Below are 17,283 nucleotides of genomic sequence, written 5' to 3' on the forward strand. Positions count from 1 at the left end.
GAGGGACTTTGCCCCCATGTGGTCTCCGCAGATTCCTCCGTGCACTTCCTCAAGGACGTATTTAGCTTCTTCCCCTTCTACACATCTCAAATATGGTTGGGAGTAACCCCTTTTGTAGAGTTCGTCATTAAGTATCGTAAATCTGGCTGCGCGTTTCTGGACCTTTTTAGCTTCTTCTGGATCTGACGATAGCCGTCCTTCTCGAAGGAACGACAAAATCGAGCTCGTCCATCCAGGGTCGGTGTGCACCGAGAGAGTTTGAAGTCCCTGGATGCTAGGAGAGTTTTGTTCTTCCATCTTCCAATCGACCCTTTTATTTTGGTTGTCCGTTGAGGCACTTCGTGCAACCTCATCAGCTTTAGCGTTCTGATCTCTGGGGATCTGGATGAACTCTACGTAATTAAAGGCACTTACCAGCTGGTTCGTCAGTTTGAGATACTTCTGCATCCTTGCCTCTTTTGCTTCGTATTCCCCTCTCACTTACCCTATGACGAGCTATGAGTCGCTCTTGAGCACAGTATTCTCACCTCCAAGTGCCCGAGCTATTCTCAATCCCGTCAATAAGGCCTCATATTCTGCCTCGTTATTGGTTACAGGGAATTTGAGTTGGACCCCATACTTGAGAACATCTTTTTCAGGGGAAGTGATAATGATGCCTACTCCGCCTCCTTTCTGAGTGGACGACCCATCAGTGTTTACCATCCAGAGACTTTCTATGCTCCCGAGGGTGGTGAATTCTGCTATGAAATCAGCCAATGCCTGTGCTTTTATTGCCGTCCGTGGACGGTATTTTATGTCAAATTGGCTGAGCTCGATTGCCCACTATACCATTCGTCCTGCCGCTTCGGGATTGTTCATTACTTTTTTGATGGGTTGGTCCGTCATTACAATGATGGGATTGGCTTGAAAGTATGAACGAAGTTTTCTCGAAGCCATAATCAGGGCGAAGGTGATCTTCTCTATGCAAGGATACCGCGCCTCGACATCCTGGAAAGCCTGGCTAACGTAATACACAGGAAGTTGCAATCTGTCTTCTTCTTTGATCAACGCCGCGTTGACGGCCGTAACAGACACAGCTAAGTATAGGAATAAGTCTTCGCCCTCTTTCGACGGGCTTAAGAGCGGAGGGTTGCTAAGGTAGCGCTTCAACTCTTGGAACCCCGTTTCGCATTCCTCCGTCCAGGAAAACACTTTCTTCAAAGTCTTGAAGAATGGAAGGCATTTGTCTGTAGCCTTCGAGACGAACCTGTTGAGGGCTGCTATTCTTCCTGTGAGGGATTGCACTTCTTTGACCGTCCTGGGTGAGGACATTTCAAGGATGACTTTGACCTTCTCGAGGTTTGCTTCTATCCCTCTCTGAGAAACCATAAACCCGAGGAATTTTCCTGAGGAAACTCCAAAAGCACACTTGGACGGGTTCAACTTCATGTTGTACTGCCTGAGCATATTGAACGTCTCCCTGAGGTCGTCCAGATGATCTTCTTCCTCTTTGCTCTTGACGAGCATATCGTCAACGTATACCTCCATGTTTCTCCCGATTTGTTTCTCGAACATCTGGTTCACCAACCTTTGATAGGTGGCACCTACATTCTTGACTCCAAAAGGCATGACCCGGTAACAGTATAGCCCCTGGCTGGTGATAAAAGCAGTCTTTTCTTGGTCTTCTTCAGCCATTTGTATCTGGTTGTATCCAGAGAACGCGTCCATAAACGTGAGAAGCTTGTGCCCTGCTGTGGAGTCCACTAGCTGGTCGATTCTGGGTAGTGGGAAACTGTCTTTTGGGCAGACTTGATTTAGGTCTGTAAAGTCGACACACATTCTCCACTTCCCATTTGCTTTTTTTACCATGACTACGTTGGCCAACCACTCGGGGTAGTGGGCTTCCCGAATAAATTTGGCTGCAAGTTTACTTCGTCCATCACTGCCTTGTTTCGCTCGGGGGCAAAGACTCTCCTCTTCTACTGGACTGGCTTCTTTCCCGGGTCAACATTCAGGTGATGCTGGATGAGGCTTGCTGGGATTCCCGGCATATCTTCGTGGCTCCACGCGAATATATCGAGGTTATTTTTCAGGAAGCTGACGATCTCTTCCTTCATCCTGGGACTCAGGTTCGTCCCTATTTGGGTCGTCTTTGGTGGACTCCCTTCAGCCAGCTCTACCGTTTCAAGCTTTTCCATGATCTCTGGTGATTTCTCTTCGATCATCCACGTATGGTTCTCTTTTGAGGCCAGGATGGCCTGATAGCATTCTCTTGCCAACACCTGGTCTCCTTTAATTTCTCCGATCCCCTATTCTGTTGGGAACTTCACCTTTAAGCAGTATGTGGAAATAGCAACCTTCCAGCGATTGAGCATTGGTCATCCTATGATCACATTGTAGGACAAAGGTGAGTCCACTATCAGGAAATTGTGCTGGTTGGTTACCTGGAGGGGGTATGATCCAGCTGTCACTGTTAACGTCACTATTCCCCTAGGGTATACCTTGTCTCCGTTGAAACTGACGAGGGGAGACTCAAAAGGACGGAGCCTTTTTAGGTCTAGTTTTAGTTGCTGGAAGGCTGGAAGATAGATTATATCGGCTGAGCTCCCACTGTCGACCAGGACTCTTCGCGTATTGAACCCCTCGATAATGATCATAATGACGAGTAGGTCATCATGAGGTTGCTTTACACTTCTGGCATCTTCTTTAGAGAAATACATGTCTCCATTGGTTCGTCTTTGCTTCAAGGAGGGTATACTGTGGACACTGTTTACCTGCCTTTGGTATGATTTCCTGAGGGATTTGAATGATCCCCCCGTGGTTGGTCCTCCAACGATGGTTTTTATCTCCCCCAGTGCGCTTTGTGGACGAGGTTCGGGGCGCTTTGTGGACGATGGTTTTTGCTTGCTTTTCTGTCCGTACTTGCCGGAATCTCTCCTTTTTACATACTGTTGTAGTTTCCCATTACGGATGAGCTCTTCAATCTGCTCTTTCAGGTCCCTGCAATCCTCTGTGTAATGCCCATGGTCTTTGTGGAAATGGCAGTATTTCCTCTTGTCGCGCAAACCAGGCGCTGAATGGAGTGGTCTTGGCCACTTGAGAGACGGTTCGTCCCTTATCTCCGTTAGAATCTGGTCAACGGGCATCATCAACGGTGTGAATTTCATTGGACGAGGGTTCTTGTCCTCCCTCCGCCTATTTCCATCGTCATTTCGTCGATCAGCCCGATCCCTTTTTTGTCCTCGTCGATCGTCCTCCTTTTCCTTCTTCTTTTCCTTCTTCTTTTCTGCTCTGTCAATGGCTGCTAAAGCTTCTTCCACGTTCATGTACTTCTGTGCTTTCAACAATGCTTCGGCCATTGTCTTAGGGGGGTTCTTTGCCAAAGACGCCACAAAATCTCTGGACTTCAACCCTGCTTTGAAGGTCGTGAGATGTACCTTGTCATCCGCCTCGTCTACTTCCAGCATTCCTCGGGTGAAACGCGTCACATAAGACCTCAATGGTTCCTTCTCTCCTTGTCTGATGGTAAGCAGATGGTCGACAGTCCTTTTTGGACGCTGCCCGCCTACGAAATGACGAACAAAGGAACTGCTTAACTATTCGAAGTTATCAATGGACGATGTTGGCAACTTGTTGAACCACTCCCTAGCTGCTCCTTTGAGAGTTGTAGGGAAGGAGCGACACAAAATCTCATCAGGTGGCTGTTGAAGGCCTAGGGTCGTCCTGAAGGTATTCAGGTGATCCAAGGGATCTTTCAGCCCGTCGAAGGGTTCTAGCTGTGGTAGACGGAACTTGGAGGATACTGGGCACTCCTGGACGGCCATGGTAAAAGGTGAGTCCGTCTTCCGGACGATCCTCTCTAAGCTTTGGTCCGTTTTTTCTTTGATGGCGTTCCTCAATTCGTCCATCTCTTTCCTCATCTCTCTTAAGAGATCCAAGCTTGCCTCTTCCGGAGTGCTGGTTCGCCTTCTGTTGCTGTCTTCGTTGTCGCCCCTGTCTGCAGGATTACTTTCCTGTAGCAACCGTTGCTTCATCTCTTGGTTCTATCTGGTAAGTTCTTCCACAGTGGCTGACAGCGACTGAATTTGTAGGGCCAATGCAACGGGATATGGGTTTGTACTGGATTCCATCTGGACTTGTGAGTTAACTGGGATAGATCACGTTTTGAATCGTTCCCACAGACGGCGCCAAACTAATGATGCTCAGATCGTCAGTCGAGTATGATCGTCCAGATTGAAGTCGTCCTCAACCAACCCAATCCTCAAGAACGAGTGAAGGGAAGAACGGATGTAGTGCGCCCGCGTGGTGCCTGCCAAAAAGTCTCCGATGCCAAAGTTAGAAAGATTGACAAAAGAGAGCTGTGAAAATAATATGATAGAGTTTTTTGCCTTACCTCCCCCCCTTTTGGGGTTATGTATTTATATGAATGCACTCACAGGTGGTTTCTTCTAGCCGTTGGTGGAGCCTTGATTGAGACTTTATTCTTGCCTGGTAACGCCCCTGCGGGGTGTTAATGGTGAGCTGCCCCTCCCAGCAGTCTGAAGACTGATTAATGTTTTATAACGGTTCCTCGAGGGGTAGAGGTGGATTTACTCGTCCTTGAGCGATGGTCCTTTATTCCAGGACGAGCTTGGTTAGGTCGTCCGACACTAGTCGTTAATGTATGGACGATGATGATTTGATCGAGCCTATCACATTCCAAGACCCCAGGAGGAAATTTCTAACCCCCAAGACCCCAAGAATAAGGCATTAACTTGGGTGTTCATTCCCAATGCCCTACTACAGAAGAACATAATTCCTAATACTACTACAAAAGGAGCAACTTATTACCAAGAAAATGAAGCACATCCAAAGATTCCAAATACTATAGAACAAATCTCTTTTGAGAAACAAAGTTGCTAAAGAAATGCCTCACTTTCCCTCAAAAGTTTTGGTAATATAAATATTCCATTTATATTCTTGTAACTTTTAGGGATGACTTATTCGCCTCCCTAAGCAAAGCCAACAAGAACTACACCAAGTTACTTGATTCATGACAAAAATGTGTTATGTCCAAAATGCACGAGGTACTCGTCACCGTCAGCTGGCATAAGGTGCTGTTGCCTTTGATCTTACTGAGGACAACAAAAGCAGCAGTTGTCAACGCACAGGCCTTGAAAGACTGTGATGACCGTTGTGGGAACGTCAGTATTCCATACCCATTTGGCACAAAGGCAGGATGTTTCATGAATGAAGATTTCCTCATCACTTGCAATCGCGCCCACCACAACCCTCCCTCAGCGTTTTTGCGTTAAGGGCAATATAATTGTGACGGACATATGGCTTTCGGGTGAATTGGGCGTCTATTCTGACTTTGCCCAGGATTGCTATAATAGCTCGGGTCAGAGTACATATAATAATGATCCTTGGATCAGATCGTCCAAGTTCCCCATCTCCCACACCAAAAACAAGTTCACCGCCATTGGTTGTGACACATATGCTTTGATAAAAGGTTTTAGAGGGACAGCATACACAACTGGGTGCATGTCTCTATGTGATACAATCAGTGACGTGGTTGAGGGGTCATGCTCTGGCATTGGTTGTTGCCAGACTGCTATTCCAAAGGGAGTCATGGATTACAGAATCGATGTCAGTAGCTATTCCAACCACACAAATGTGTATGAATTCAATCATTGTAGCTATGCTTTTGGAGCAGAAGAAGAAACTAACAATTTTTCTTCAAAAGATCTGAAAGATTTTACGAAAACACATGAGAAGACCCAGGTGGTGCTCAATTGGGCAATAAGGAATCAAACTTGTAGTGAAAGCTAAAAAAGATCAACCTCAAAAGTTCGCATGCAAAAATAACAGCGATTGTCATGATTCAGACAATGGTCCAGGGTATTGGTGCAATTGTTCTAAGGGTTTCGAAGGCAACCCTTACCTTCCACATGGCTGCCAAGGTTACAATACCAATTTCAATATACAATGTTATATTGACTGTAGAATACCATTGTCTTTTTTCAATGGATTCCTGAATTTTTTTTTTTATCCTAATTAAAATCTATTTCTACATTTTTTTTACAGATATTAATGAATGCGAGCTAAATCCCAACCTTTTTTTTTTTTTTTAAGAGGCTAAATCCCAACCTTTGTGACAAAAGTTCAACATGCATCAATATAAATGGTTCTTATAGGTGTTCCTGTCGGTCAGGATTTGAAGATGATGGCAAAAACATTGATGGATCGGGCTGCAAACCCATACCAAAGTCTCAGAGTTTTCCCTTGACGAATAGGATTGCGCTAGGTAAGAAACATTGATCGCTTCATAATCATTTTTATATCTTCTCATAAAAATACGTTACATATATAAATTTGTATTTTTTTTTTCTACGGTTGTGATGTCCATGGAAATAGAATACAAATCATTTATATCATTTTTTGTTCCACCAATCACAACTTAGTATGTCTTGATTTTACTTTCCTTATAAAATAATTGGGATCAACGCATATAAAAAGCCAATATTTTGAATGCTCCTTGGAATATCGTTTTTTGTTTTTCCGATCTTTTGTTATTTAAAAGAAAAGTGCTACATTTATAATATTTTCACAAGAAATTATATGTGCTAAGTTGTTACTGGTTCTAATTTGAGCCCACTACTTAAATTACTTTTTACTCACCAATTATAGCTAGTAACAACCTGCCACTAAGGATTTGTTGTAAAAGAGTTGTTAAAATGTTGTAGACATAGTATCTCTATTTAAAATGACATTCATAGAAACTTAAGTTTTCTGGTTGAGAAGTTTCAATTCATTACATGTATGTGTAGGTATAAGTGTTAGCCTCTTACGGCTACTTTTGGGCATTTCTTGAATATACTTGGGACTCCGGAAAAGAATGCACATCAAACTCAAACAGAAGTTTTTTGAACAAAATGGTGGCTTTCTGCTACGCAACAACTTTCTAGGCACAAAGGTGTGGAAACAATTCGAATATTTACAGCTGAAGAACTCGTGAAGGCAACAAACAATTACCATGAAAATAGAATCCTAGGCCAGGGAGGCCAAGGAACTGTGTACAAAGGAATATTATCAGAGAATTGAATAGTTGCCATTAAGAAGTCTAGAACAATAGATCGTAGTCAAATTGAACAATTCATTAATGAAGCGATTGTGCTTTCCCAAGTGAACCATAGGAATGTGGTAAAACTATTAGGATGTTGTTTGGAGATTGAGGTTCCTATGTTGGTATATGAATTTGTTTCCAATGGGACCCTTTTCAACCATATACACCACACGGACAATTCTTCCACACTTCAATGGCACCTACGTTTGCAAATAGCTATAGAGATTGCAGGGGTGCTTTCTTATTTGCATTTTGTTGGTCCCACTCCAATCATTCCTAGAGATATCAAGAGCACTAATGTGCTCTTAGATGATATATAATTACACTGCTAAGGTATCCGATTTTGGATCTTCAAGGCTTGTTCCGCTGGATCAAACTCAGTTAACCACATTGGTGCAAGGGACACTTAGATACTTGGATCCAGAATACTTTCAATCCAGCCAGTTAACTGGAAAAAGTGATGTTTATAGTTTTGGAGTTCTCCTTGCAGAATTACTAACTGGAAAGAAGGCACTTTCTTTTGGCAAGCCCGAAGAAGAGAGAAATTTAGCCATGCATTTTATCTTAGCAATGAAAGACAACCGTTTGTTTGAAATTGTAAGGTTGAATTTATTCAACCATCTAATTGGCTTTATTCCGTGCCAAATTTGCTTGTAATTCAGCATTTAGTAACCCTGTATTTAGGTGGGTCTGATGTAAGGGTGGTGAGTGAGATAGAGTGAAAATTGCTCAAGAGTGTGCAAGAAAACAGAGACTCGTGGCTTGGCCTCGCGGGTTACTCACGGCTGCAAGCCGCCAGACGCAGCACACGTGCCAAGCATGCTGGAAGGTGAACAGTCATGCAAGCTGGAGCACTACAGGACAACTGGCCATACGGTTATCTCGCGACTGGATCTCGCAACTTAGTCAAGCCGCGAGGTCAAGCCGCGAGCCACCCCTGTTTTGTAAAACCTGACGTTTCACTTTCCTCTCACACTCCAATATAAATACCCCTTTTACCCACAATTGTAAGAGAGCTTCCAGAGAGAATTTTGAGAGATAAACCCTAAAAAAAAACAAGATTGATTCACCCACAATCTATACATTAGAGTCTCTTCAAATTCCTCAACTCTCTTCCTCTCCATTGTCAAATCCTTGAGAGGCATTATACCAAACCTGGTTCTCACCATTATCATTACTGTGAGAGAGCTGTTTGGATTTCTGGGAAGCAGTTAGGAAGGAACCAATCTTCATTGGTTGATGCTACGGTCTAGTAGCGGAATCCGGGAAGCTAGAAAAGAAAAAGGTTCGGCCCAACCTCGTTGGAGCAAGAAGCTTGAAGGGCTTAGGTGCACTGGGTAGATTAGGCTTGGAGGGTTTATTGCTGTCCATGTATCCCAACTGTATTTTCTAGTGGATTGTTTACCGCTTGGAGGGCGGCGGAGAGGTTTTACGCCGAGGGCTTCGATTTCCTCTTCGATAACACATCGCGTGTTGTCTTTGTGTTTGCATCTTCCTTCCTCTCTATCTTTGCCTTTTTATTATCTGCTGTGGATTGTGTTTTATTTCGGCTTAGATAGTTTTTACCAATTCCATATTATAGCTTATGTTAAGTTTCCGCACACTAATTGTTTGATATATTGCTTGAATTGGTTAAGTTGTAATTTGGGGGTCTAAACGTTCAAAGGTGTTTATACACGTTTTGAACTTTCAGAAATTCTTGACTAGCAAGTGGTGAAAGAGGGAAATGCTGAGCAACTTATGGAGGTTTCTATGTTAGTGAAGAAATGCTTAAGATTAAAGGGAGAGGAAGGCCTACTATGAAAGAAGTGGCATTGGAACTTCACGGCTTGAAAGTACTGGAGAATGTTAAAGGCAATACGGGTTTAGAAGAGACTGAGTACTTACTTAGTAGACCAGATAATGTTTGTCTCAGTGGTGCTAATAGTGATTCTGCATGTTACAATAGCATAAATAGCTAGGTTAAAATATCAGTGTTAACGTATATTATGTTATGGGCTTTAGGCCCAGCTAGATTACTTGTATAGCACACATTCTTGTACTACACTTTTACTTGTACCACACACATATGCCTCCTATATAAAGGCACTCATGTATATTCTTTGATTATGAAATACAATACAATTATTTAGTATTTCTAACATGGTATCAGAGCCACTGCTCTAACCTTTTCTTAGCAGTCTTGTCTTTATTGGTGTTACTCCATTCTCAACATCGCTTCTGCCATCACAATAGTCACCGCAGCCTCTCGCCATTGAACCTCCGACATCTTCCAACCATTGTCTTTGGGTTCCGGACCTACAACCACTGTCGTTGAGGAGTCCTTCACCGCATAGACCACTGCACGTATCATCACCGCCGTGAATATTGCTCCGATTACATTTTTGGAGGTATCACTGAGATCGTCTTGCACCGATCTACACGTCGGTGGAAGCCTCGTAGTTATTGGAGACCGCACGTGCCCTCACTCGCCGCCCAAAGCTTCTACGTCAAAGCCCACGCACCCCACGCACCGTCCTCAGCTCCAGCTGACATCACCCATGACGTCATCAGTGCCACGTCAGCCCTAGCTTACATCAGCATCCAGTCATCTGTTGACGTCAGCGCCACGTCATCTTGCTGATGTCATTTGCTGACCGTTAACTTTGACCGATTTCATTTTTGCAGTCTGTTTTTGTATATTGTGTCTCTAAATGGATAAAAATGATATTTTTCTTCCTCGCCCCATCAATACTATATTGGAGAGGAATAAGAATTACTTATCTTGGTCTCAAGCTATACGTAGTTTTCTTAAAGGTCACATGCTCTGGCATTATTGTACTGGTGCAATCACTATTCCTGTCAAGGGAGCAAGTGAAGAAGATGCTGCCTTCCTTGGTCACATGATTGAATAAGATAGTCACAACCACATGGTCCTCACATGGATTCGAAACACTTCCATTCCCTCCATCTCCAATCTATTGGGCAGCTTTGATGATGCAAAATGAGCATGGGATATGTTGGCCAAAAGGTACTCCACTACTTATGGATCCATGAAATATCAATTAGTGGTTGAAGTACATCAACTCAGGCAAGAACCAGGGCAATCCATCAATGACTACTATGATCAGCTTCGCTTCATTTGGGACCAAATTGACCTTTCTGATCCAACTTGGGCATGCTTAAAGGATGCTCAGCAATATGCTTCCATTAGAGATGAATTTTGCCTCTATGAATTCCTGATGTCACTTCACAAGGACTTTGAGCCCATTCGAGGTCAGCTTCTAAATCGCAGTCCTCCTCCCTCTCTTGATACTGCTGTGAACGAGTTGGTTAGAGAAGAAGCTTGTCTTGCAACCCTTCAAGCCTAGAATAATCTCAATGTTTTGGCTATTACTCCTTCTGCTCCACCCATAGAGCAACCTTAGCAATCAGGCGATTCCTCTGGCTCTAGCAATCGTCGCAAGCAGACCAACAAAAAGTTCTGCAACTATTGCAAGCGTCCTGGCCACACCATTAAGACTTGTTACCGTTGCAACAAATCTACTGCTGTTGTTGCTAGTACTGAGCCTACTCCACCGATGGCTTCCATTTCAACTGAATCCCAGTCTTCTGGATCCACTATCAACCTCTCCCCCACTGAACTACAGGAGATCATAGCTCAGGCTATTCGTATGGCTGATAATGCATCTCTTTCCACTGCTCTCTCAGTTCTACCCGGTAAGTCTCAAACTTGGCTTTTTGATTCTGCTTATTGCAATCACATGACACCTCACTCGTCTTTATTCTCTAAACTTGACCCAGCACCACATCCTCTAAATATTCATATAGCTGATGGTTCCACCATGCATGGGAATAGTCTAGATTTTGTTTCGACCTCCAACTTCTCTGTTCCTAGAGTCTTCCATGTACCTGACCTATCCTATAATTTGTGCTCTGTGGGACAGTTAGCTGAACTAGGTTATCACCTTATTTTTTACTATTCTGGGTGTATTGTGCAAGAACTGAGGACGGGGCAAGAGCTTGGGACCGATCCTAGAGTTGGGCGTATGTTTCCCATGGACAATCTTCATCTTCCACCTGTTGCTCCTATTTCTATTGCTGCTGCTGCTATTGCAGTTTCTTCCTTACCATCTCTCACATTTTGGCATTCTCGTCTTGGTTATGCACCATCTTCTCGGGTACAACAGTTAGCTTCTAAGGGTCTGTTGGGTTCTGTGTCCAAAGAAAATTTTGATTATACTTCATGTCAATTAGGAAAACAGCCAGCTTTGCCTTTCAATAACAATGAATCCATTTCTAATAGTATTTTTGAGTTAATTCATTCTGATGTTTGGGGACCTTCTCTTGTTGCTAGTATTGGTGGATTTCGATATTTTTGTTGTTTTTATTGATGATTATTCTCGTTATAGTTGGATCTTTCCAATGAAATCTCGTTCTGAAATTTTACCAATATACAACAACTTTGCAAAAATGGTTGAAACACAATTCTCCAAACGTATCAAAACTTTTCGATCTGATAATGCTCTTGAATATACTCAATATGCATTTCAAACTCTGTTACATTCCTATGGCACTGTACATCATCTAACTTGTCCAGGTACCTCTTAGCAAAATGGTCGAGCCAAAAGAAAACTTCGTCATATTCTTGACATTGTTCATGCTCTTCTTCTTTCTGCCAAAGTTCCTGCCCCATTTTGGGGTGAAGCTGCTCTTCATGCTATTCATGTGATTAATCACATTCCAATCGCTATCATCCATAATCAGACTCTGTATGAGCGTCTCTTTGGGTCACCCCCTGACTATCATCACTTTCGCTCCTTTGGATCTACTTGTTTCGTTCTTCTTCAACCTCATGAGCACAACAAACTTGAACCTCGATCTAGACTTTGTTGTTTCCTTGGTTATGGTGAAACTCAAAAAGGGTATAGGTGTTATGATCCTGTCTCTCATCATCTTTGTGTTTCTCGTAATGTTGTCTTTTGGGAACACCGATTGTTTGTTGAACTCTCTCACTTTCATTATTCCCTAACTACCTCTTCTATTTTAGAAATCTTTCTAGATGAGTCTCTTGTTCCTTCTACAAATACTTTTGATCCTCCTTTGGACTTCTCTATTTAACCTCTAGATATTTTTTATGCTTCTCCTAGACAGGTCGAAGATGAATAGGTTGATGACGAGCTACCCCACCTTGAGCCTGGGTCCCCTGCTCCTGCTCCGCCTGAAGATTCTCCACAAGACATTCCACCTTGCCACTTAACCTGGGTAAGATCCATTCCTGCACATTTACTTGACTATCATAATTACATTGCCCTTGCTACACTTCACAAGCCTTACACCTATCATGAGGCCTCCACTGACCCTTTATGGCAGATTGCAATGAGAGAGGAACTTGATGCATTAACCAAAAACCATACTTAGGATCTGGTCACTCTCCCTCCTGGACAGTATGTGGTTGGTTGTAAGTGGATCTATAAGATCAAGACTCACTCTGATGGGTCCATTGAGCACTACAAGGCTCGTCTTGTTGCAAAAGGTTTTACACAGGAGTATGGGACTGATTATGAAGAGACCTTTGCTCCAGTTGCTCGTATCTCATCTGTTCAGGCCCTTTTAGTTGTTGCTGCTGCTAGTAAATGGGATCTTTTTCAGATGGATGTTAAAAATGCATTCCTTAATGGGGATCTGAGTGAAGAAGTCTATATGCAACCTCCTCCTGGTCTCTCTGTTGAATCAAACAAGGTTTTTCGCCTTCAACATGCACTTTATGGCCTTAAACAAGCTCCACGAGCTTGGTTTGCCAAGTTCAACTCCACTATCTTTCGCTTGGGTTACACTGCCAATCCGTATGATTCTGTCTTATTTCTTCGTCGTATTGATAAAGGCACCATTTTGCTTCTCCTATATGTGGATGATATGATCATAACTAGTGAATACCTCAGTGGCATTCAAGAACTCAAGGATTTTCTCAGTCAGCAGTTTGAGATGAAAGATCTTGGACATCTCAGCTATTTCTTGGGTCTTGAAATTACTCATTCCCTAGATGGTCTTTATATTACTCAAGCCAAGTATGCTTCTGACCTTTTGTCTCGAGCTGGACTCACTGACAGCAAGACTGTTGACACTCCAGTTGAACTTAATGCACATCTGACATCCTCGGGGGGGGGGGGGGGTGGAAACCATTGTCTAATCCTTCTCTTTACAGACGATTGGTTGGCAACCTAGTTTATCTCACAGTTACTCATCCAAACATTTCCTATGTTGTTCATCAGGTGAACTAGTATCTGTCTGCTCTATGATCAACTCACTATGCTGCTGTTCTGCGCATTCTTTGATACTTGAAGGGCACTCTCTTCCATGGCCTTTTCTACTTAGCTCAGTCTCCTCTTGTACTCTATGCATTCTCTGATGCTGATTGGGCAAGAGATCCCATTGATCGCAGGTCCACTACGGGTTATTGCTTTCTCCTTGGTTCTTCTTTGATTTCTTGGCGAAGTAAGAAACAAACTTTTGTGGCCCACTCCAATACTGAAGCAGAATATCGTGCCCTTGCTAATACCACATTTGAGCTCCTTTGGCTACGATGGCTTTTTAAGGATTTATGTGTGTCCACATCCTCTGCTACTCCTCTTCATTGTGACAACCAGAGTGCCATCCTCTTTATTGTGACAACCAAAGTGCCATTCATATTGCTCACAATGATGTCTTCCATGAACGGACTAAACACATCGAGATTGATTGTCATTTTATCCGTTATCATCTTGTCCATGGTGCTCTCAAGCTTTTCTCAGTCTCTTCCAAAGATAAACTTACAGATATCTTCACCAAGTCACTTCCTAAGGGACGCACTCGTGATTTGGTTGACAACCTCAAGCTAGTCTCACATCCACCTTGAGTTTGAGGGGGGCTGTTAATGTATATTATGTTATGGGCTTTAGGCCCAGCTAGATTACTTGTATAGCACACATTCTTGTACTACACTCTTACTTGTACCGCACACATATGCCTCCTATATAAAGGCACTCATATATATTCTTTGATTATGAAATACATTACAATTATTCATTATTTCTAACAATCAGTACTTGATTATGGGCGATAATTATTTAGTATATTAAAGAATCATACAAGGCTTGAGTCTATCATTATTATCGTGTTATCATTTTCTTTTATTTTCTTTTCAAGCTATATTTGTAGGAAGTGTTGTTGTTTCTTAATGAAATTTCTAATTCATAAAAGAAGAGAGATGTATCTGCACTGCACTTAACACCAGTTGTCCCAGTGTACTCATGTTTTGTTATCATTGATTCATATCTATTTAGGAAAATTAGCAATTTCCCTCTGTTTATTTATAGAATGTGTGGATGATTTGGTTGCATCGCATAGAGACATGTCTTGGCACACAAGTTTTGGTTTTTAGTGTACATGCTAAGTCATGTGTCTTCAGATTTTTTGTTAATTGGTAACATTGGATTAATACTAATCCATAGGTATAAATCTATAGATCATAACTAAAAAGTACTCTTCTATTGCTAGTAGAACACTATTCTGCGAATCCGTTTGAGAAAAAAAAATTAAGTTCATCGTTTTGTTTAAAATGCCCAATAATTCTATATGGTAGTAGCTTTAATGCTTTTCTTACTTTTTTTTCTCCTTTGGCAGTGAGTGTGGGTCTCATGTGTTGTGAGAGAGCTAGTGTATATTCCTAAACCATGATATACCCTCTCGGGTGGGAAGGTCTATGTTTTGTACCGTGCCACATTGTTTAAAAGAAATTTCATGGTTTTAGAGGACGGTCATGGGGAATAAAAGAATTTTCTAATAAGTAGTTAAATGATGGAAGGAAAAGGAGGAGAGAGGGAGCAATTTTGTTAAATTTTCCCCTTTTTTTGTGAAAAAATATTGTAGTTCTAAAAACTTGGGAAACCTCATTAAATTGAAAAAAAAAAAAAATTGATGTATTTAACAAATATATATATATATATATATATATATATATATATATGGTTAGGGGAAATTCCACAAGAAAAAGCAAGAAAATGAATATCGTTTGAAGGTGGGAAAATTGAGTACTAATTTGGCCTCTCCGAGTGTCAATCAATATATAGAAGAGCCAACTCATTATTTTAAGGCTTAGTCAAAGTACCAATGAACTCTAAACTAGTCTTCTAAGTTTCTGATTCCTTATACCTTATCTGATTTTATTTCTAATTGTTTACCTTAAAGGATATAAATCCACAATTTTTTATCGGAACATACTCTTCTTTGGACTTGGGTGATTCTCATTTGGATAAGGTTTTCCATATTATCAATGCAATTATTTTTTTTATTTTTTATTAAAAGAAATCGATTGGTTTGATAATTAGTAATTCTACCATTATTTTGTAGGATTTTTCCAATGCATGCATGGTAATGATCAATAAACTTTCAATTGAATCAATGAGACCTAAAATTTTATTTGACTTTCATTACACCAATAAGGATGAATTAAAATCAATAAATTTTAATTCTATATATTCGCCCTGATTTTAAAATCATTTTTCTACCAATGAATGTCATTATTTCATATTTCTTGATTAGAAACTCAACCTCGACCACTAATTCCCCTGTCATTATTAGGTCACCAAATTCCTTGACCTTTCGGCACTAGACAGGAGTTGTTTCTCATACATGATTATTGGTCTTTTCAAACACCTAAGTCTATGGTAAACAGTCACTCGAGCCTGGTTACTATGACTCCCTTTGTGAGGATGCACCCCTTATCCTGAAGTTCAAAGGCTATTTCGCAAAGTTCCTCAGAGAGATTTGTCTCAATTTCACCTAGAAATTAACCACTTGTCTCATCAAATCCATAATGAACCTACTGAATGTTTGCAAGTATTGTTATTCATAACACAATGAGCTCTAAAAGATGACATTGAAAGCTTCATTAACCATAAGCTGGAACAACTCTCCTGTTTTCAAAATAGAATACCAAACAAAGGAAACCCGGTCCTCTACTACAGGTAGGAATTGCAGATCTCACAAGCATCAGAAGTACTATTCCAACCACCATCTTGATTCCCATTCCATATGACAAGGGAAGTCCCTTGGAATTACTACCTAAAACTCTTGTCCTTAAAATAGGAAATTAAATTTGGAAACCTGTAATATAGAATGTAGGGAGTAACTAGTGGTGGGACAATCTTTGTATCCGATGAAATAGAGATCTAGAAAAGGAGAATATAAGCTCTACCAGGGATGTTGAAATAGCTTGTCACCGAACAACAGTTTACAAACTTCTTAAAAGTAATGCAAAGTGAATACAACCTCGTCCAAAGACTGAACAACCTGCCTGCCTAGATCTCAAATACTCTTTTCATCTTGACATCAAAGACGCCTCATAATACTTTGCTAAAAAATTTAAATGAAACATATGTGTAAGGTTGAATTTAATCAACCATATCTTGTTGGCTTTATTCCGTACCAAATTTGCTTGTATTTCAGCAATTAGTAACCCTGTATTTAGGTGGGATTTTTGTAAGGGTAGTGAGTGAGATAGTGTGAAGAAATGCTCAAGAGTGTGCAAGAAAAACAGAGACTCACGACTGGATCTCGTGGGTGACTTGCGACTGCAAGCCGCCAGAAGCTGCACACGTGCCAGGCATGCCAGAAGTTGAAGCGTCATGCTAGCTAGAGCACTACAGGACAAAATAGGACAACTGACCGTTCAGTTATCTCGCGGCTGGATCTCGCAACGCAGTTAAGCCGCAAGCCAACCCTGTTTTGAAAAACCTGACTCTTCATATTCCATTCTCACCCAAGTATAAATACCCCTTATACCCACGAAAGAAATGGGGTTTCCAGAGAGAATTTTGAGAGAGAAACCCTAGAGTAAAACAAGATTGATTCATCCACAATCTTCACATAAGAGACTTCAAATTCCTCTACTCTCTTCCTCTCCATTGTTAAATCCTTGAGAGACCTTTTGCCAAAACTTTTTCTCACCATATCCATTACTGTGAGAGGGCTGTTTGGTATTCTGGGAAGCAGTTAGGAAGAAACCAATTTTACATTGGTTGATGCTATAGTCAAGTAGCGGAATCCGGGAAGTTAGAAAAGAAATAGGTTCGGCGCAACCTCGTTGGAGCAAGAAGCTTGGAGGGCTTAGGTACACTGGGTAGATTAGGCTTGGAGGGTCTATTGCTATTCATGTATCCCAACTACATTTTCTAGTGGAT

General features: G+C 41.6%; 2 protein-coding genes and 1 pseudogene across 2 annotated transcripts; 2 read left to right on the forward strand and 1 right to left on the reverse strand.

The window, feature by feature from the left end:
* Positions 1–1,958: 1,958 nt before the first annotated feature.
* LOC115961642 lies at positions 1,959–3,446 on the reverse strand. The gene is made up of 2 exons (XM_031080585.1): positions 2,424–3,446; positions 1,959–2,288 (listed from the first exon to the last, which is right to left on the reverse strand). Exons 1-2 carry the CDS (start codon positions 3,444–3,446, stop codon positions 1,959–1,961), a joined length of 1,353 nt encoding a protein of 450 aa, XP_030936445.1.
* Positions 3,447–5,208: 1,762 nt separating this feature from the next.
* On the forward strand, positions 5,209–9,045 carry LOC115961643 (annotated as a pseudogene).
* A 1,071-nt stretch (positions 9,046–10,116) lies between these two features.
* LOC115961644 lies at positions 10,117–11,505 on the forward strand. Its single transcript, XM_031080586.1, has 4 exons — positions 10,117–10,395; positions 10,492–10,783; positions 11,183–11,394; positions 11,476–11,505. The coding sequence occupies exons 1-4, from the start codon at positions 10,117–10,119 to the stop codon at positions 11,503–11,505; spliced, it is 813 nt and encodes a 270-aa protein (XP_030936446.1).
* The last annotated feature ends 5,778 nt before the right edge of the window (positions 11,506–17,283 follow it).

This window comes from Quercus lobata, chromosome 9, assembly GCF_001633185.2.
Source record: "Quercus lobata isolate SW786 chromosome 9, ValleyOak3.0 Primary Assembly, whole genome shotgun sequence".
Classification (NCBI taxonomy): domain Eukaryota; kingdom Viridiplantae; phylum Streptophyta; class Magnoliopsida; order Fagales; family Fagaceae; genus Quercus; species Quercus lobata.

What these genes read in the sequence shown, in the direction of transcription:
- LOC115961644 (XM_031080586.1), top strand. Translation starts at nt 10,117, where the DNA reads ATGAAATATCAATTAGTGGTTGAAGTACATCAACTCAGGCAAGAACCA. An exon ending in ATACTGCTGTGAACGAGTTG is followed by an intron (nt 10,396 to 10,491) that starts GTTAGAGAAGAA and finishes GAGCAACCTTAG; the next exon opens with CAATCAGGCGATTCCTCTGG. An exon ending in TTGAGTTAATTCATTCTGAT is followed by an intron (nt 11,395 to 11,475) that starts GTTTGGGGACCT and finishes TTCTCGTTATAG; the next exon opens with TTGGATCTTTCCAATGAAAT.
- LOC115961642 (XM_031080585.1), bottom strand. Translation starts at nt 3,446, where the DNA reads ATGCTGGAAGTAGACGAGGCGGATGACAAGGTACATCTCACGACCTTC. An exon ending in CTGGATCATACCCCCTCCAG is followed by an intron (nt 2,289 to 2,423) that starts GTAACCAACCAG and finishes CCAACAGAATAG; the next exon opens with GGGATCGGAGAAATTAAAGG.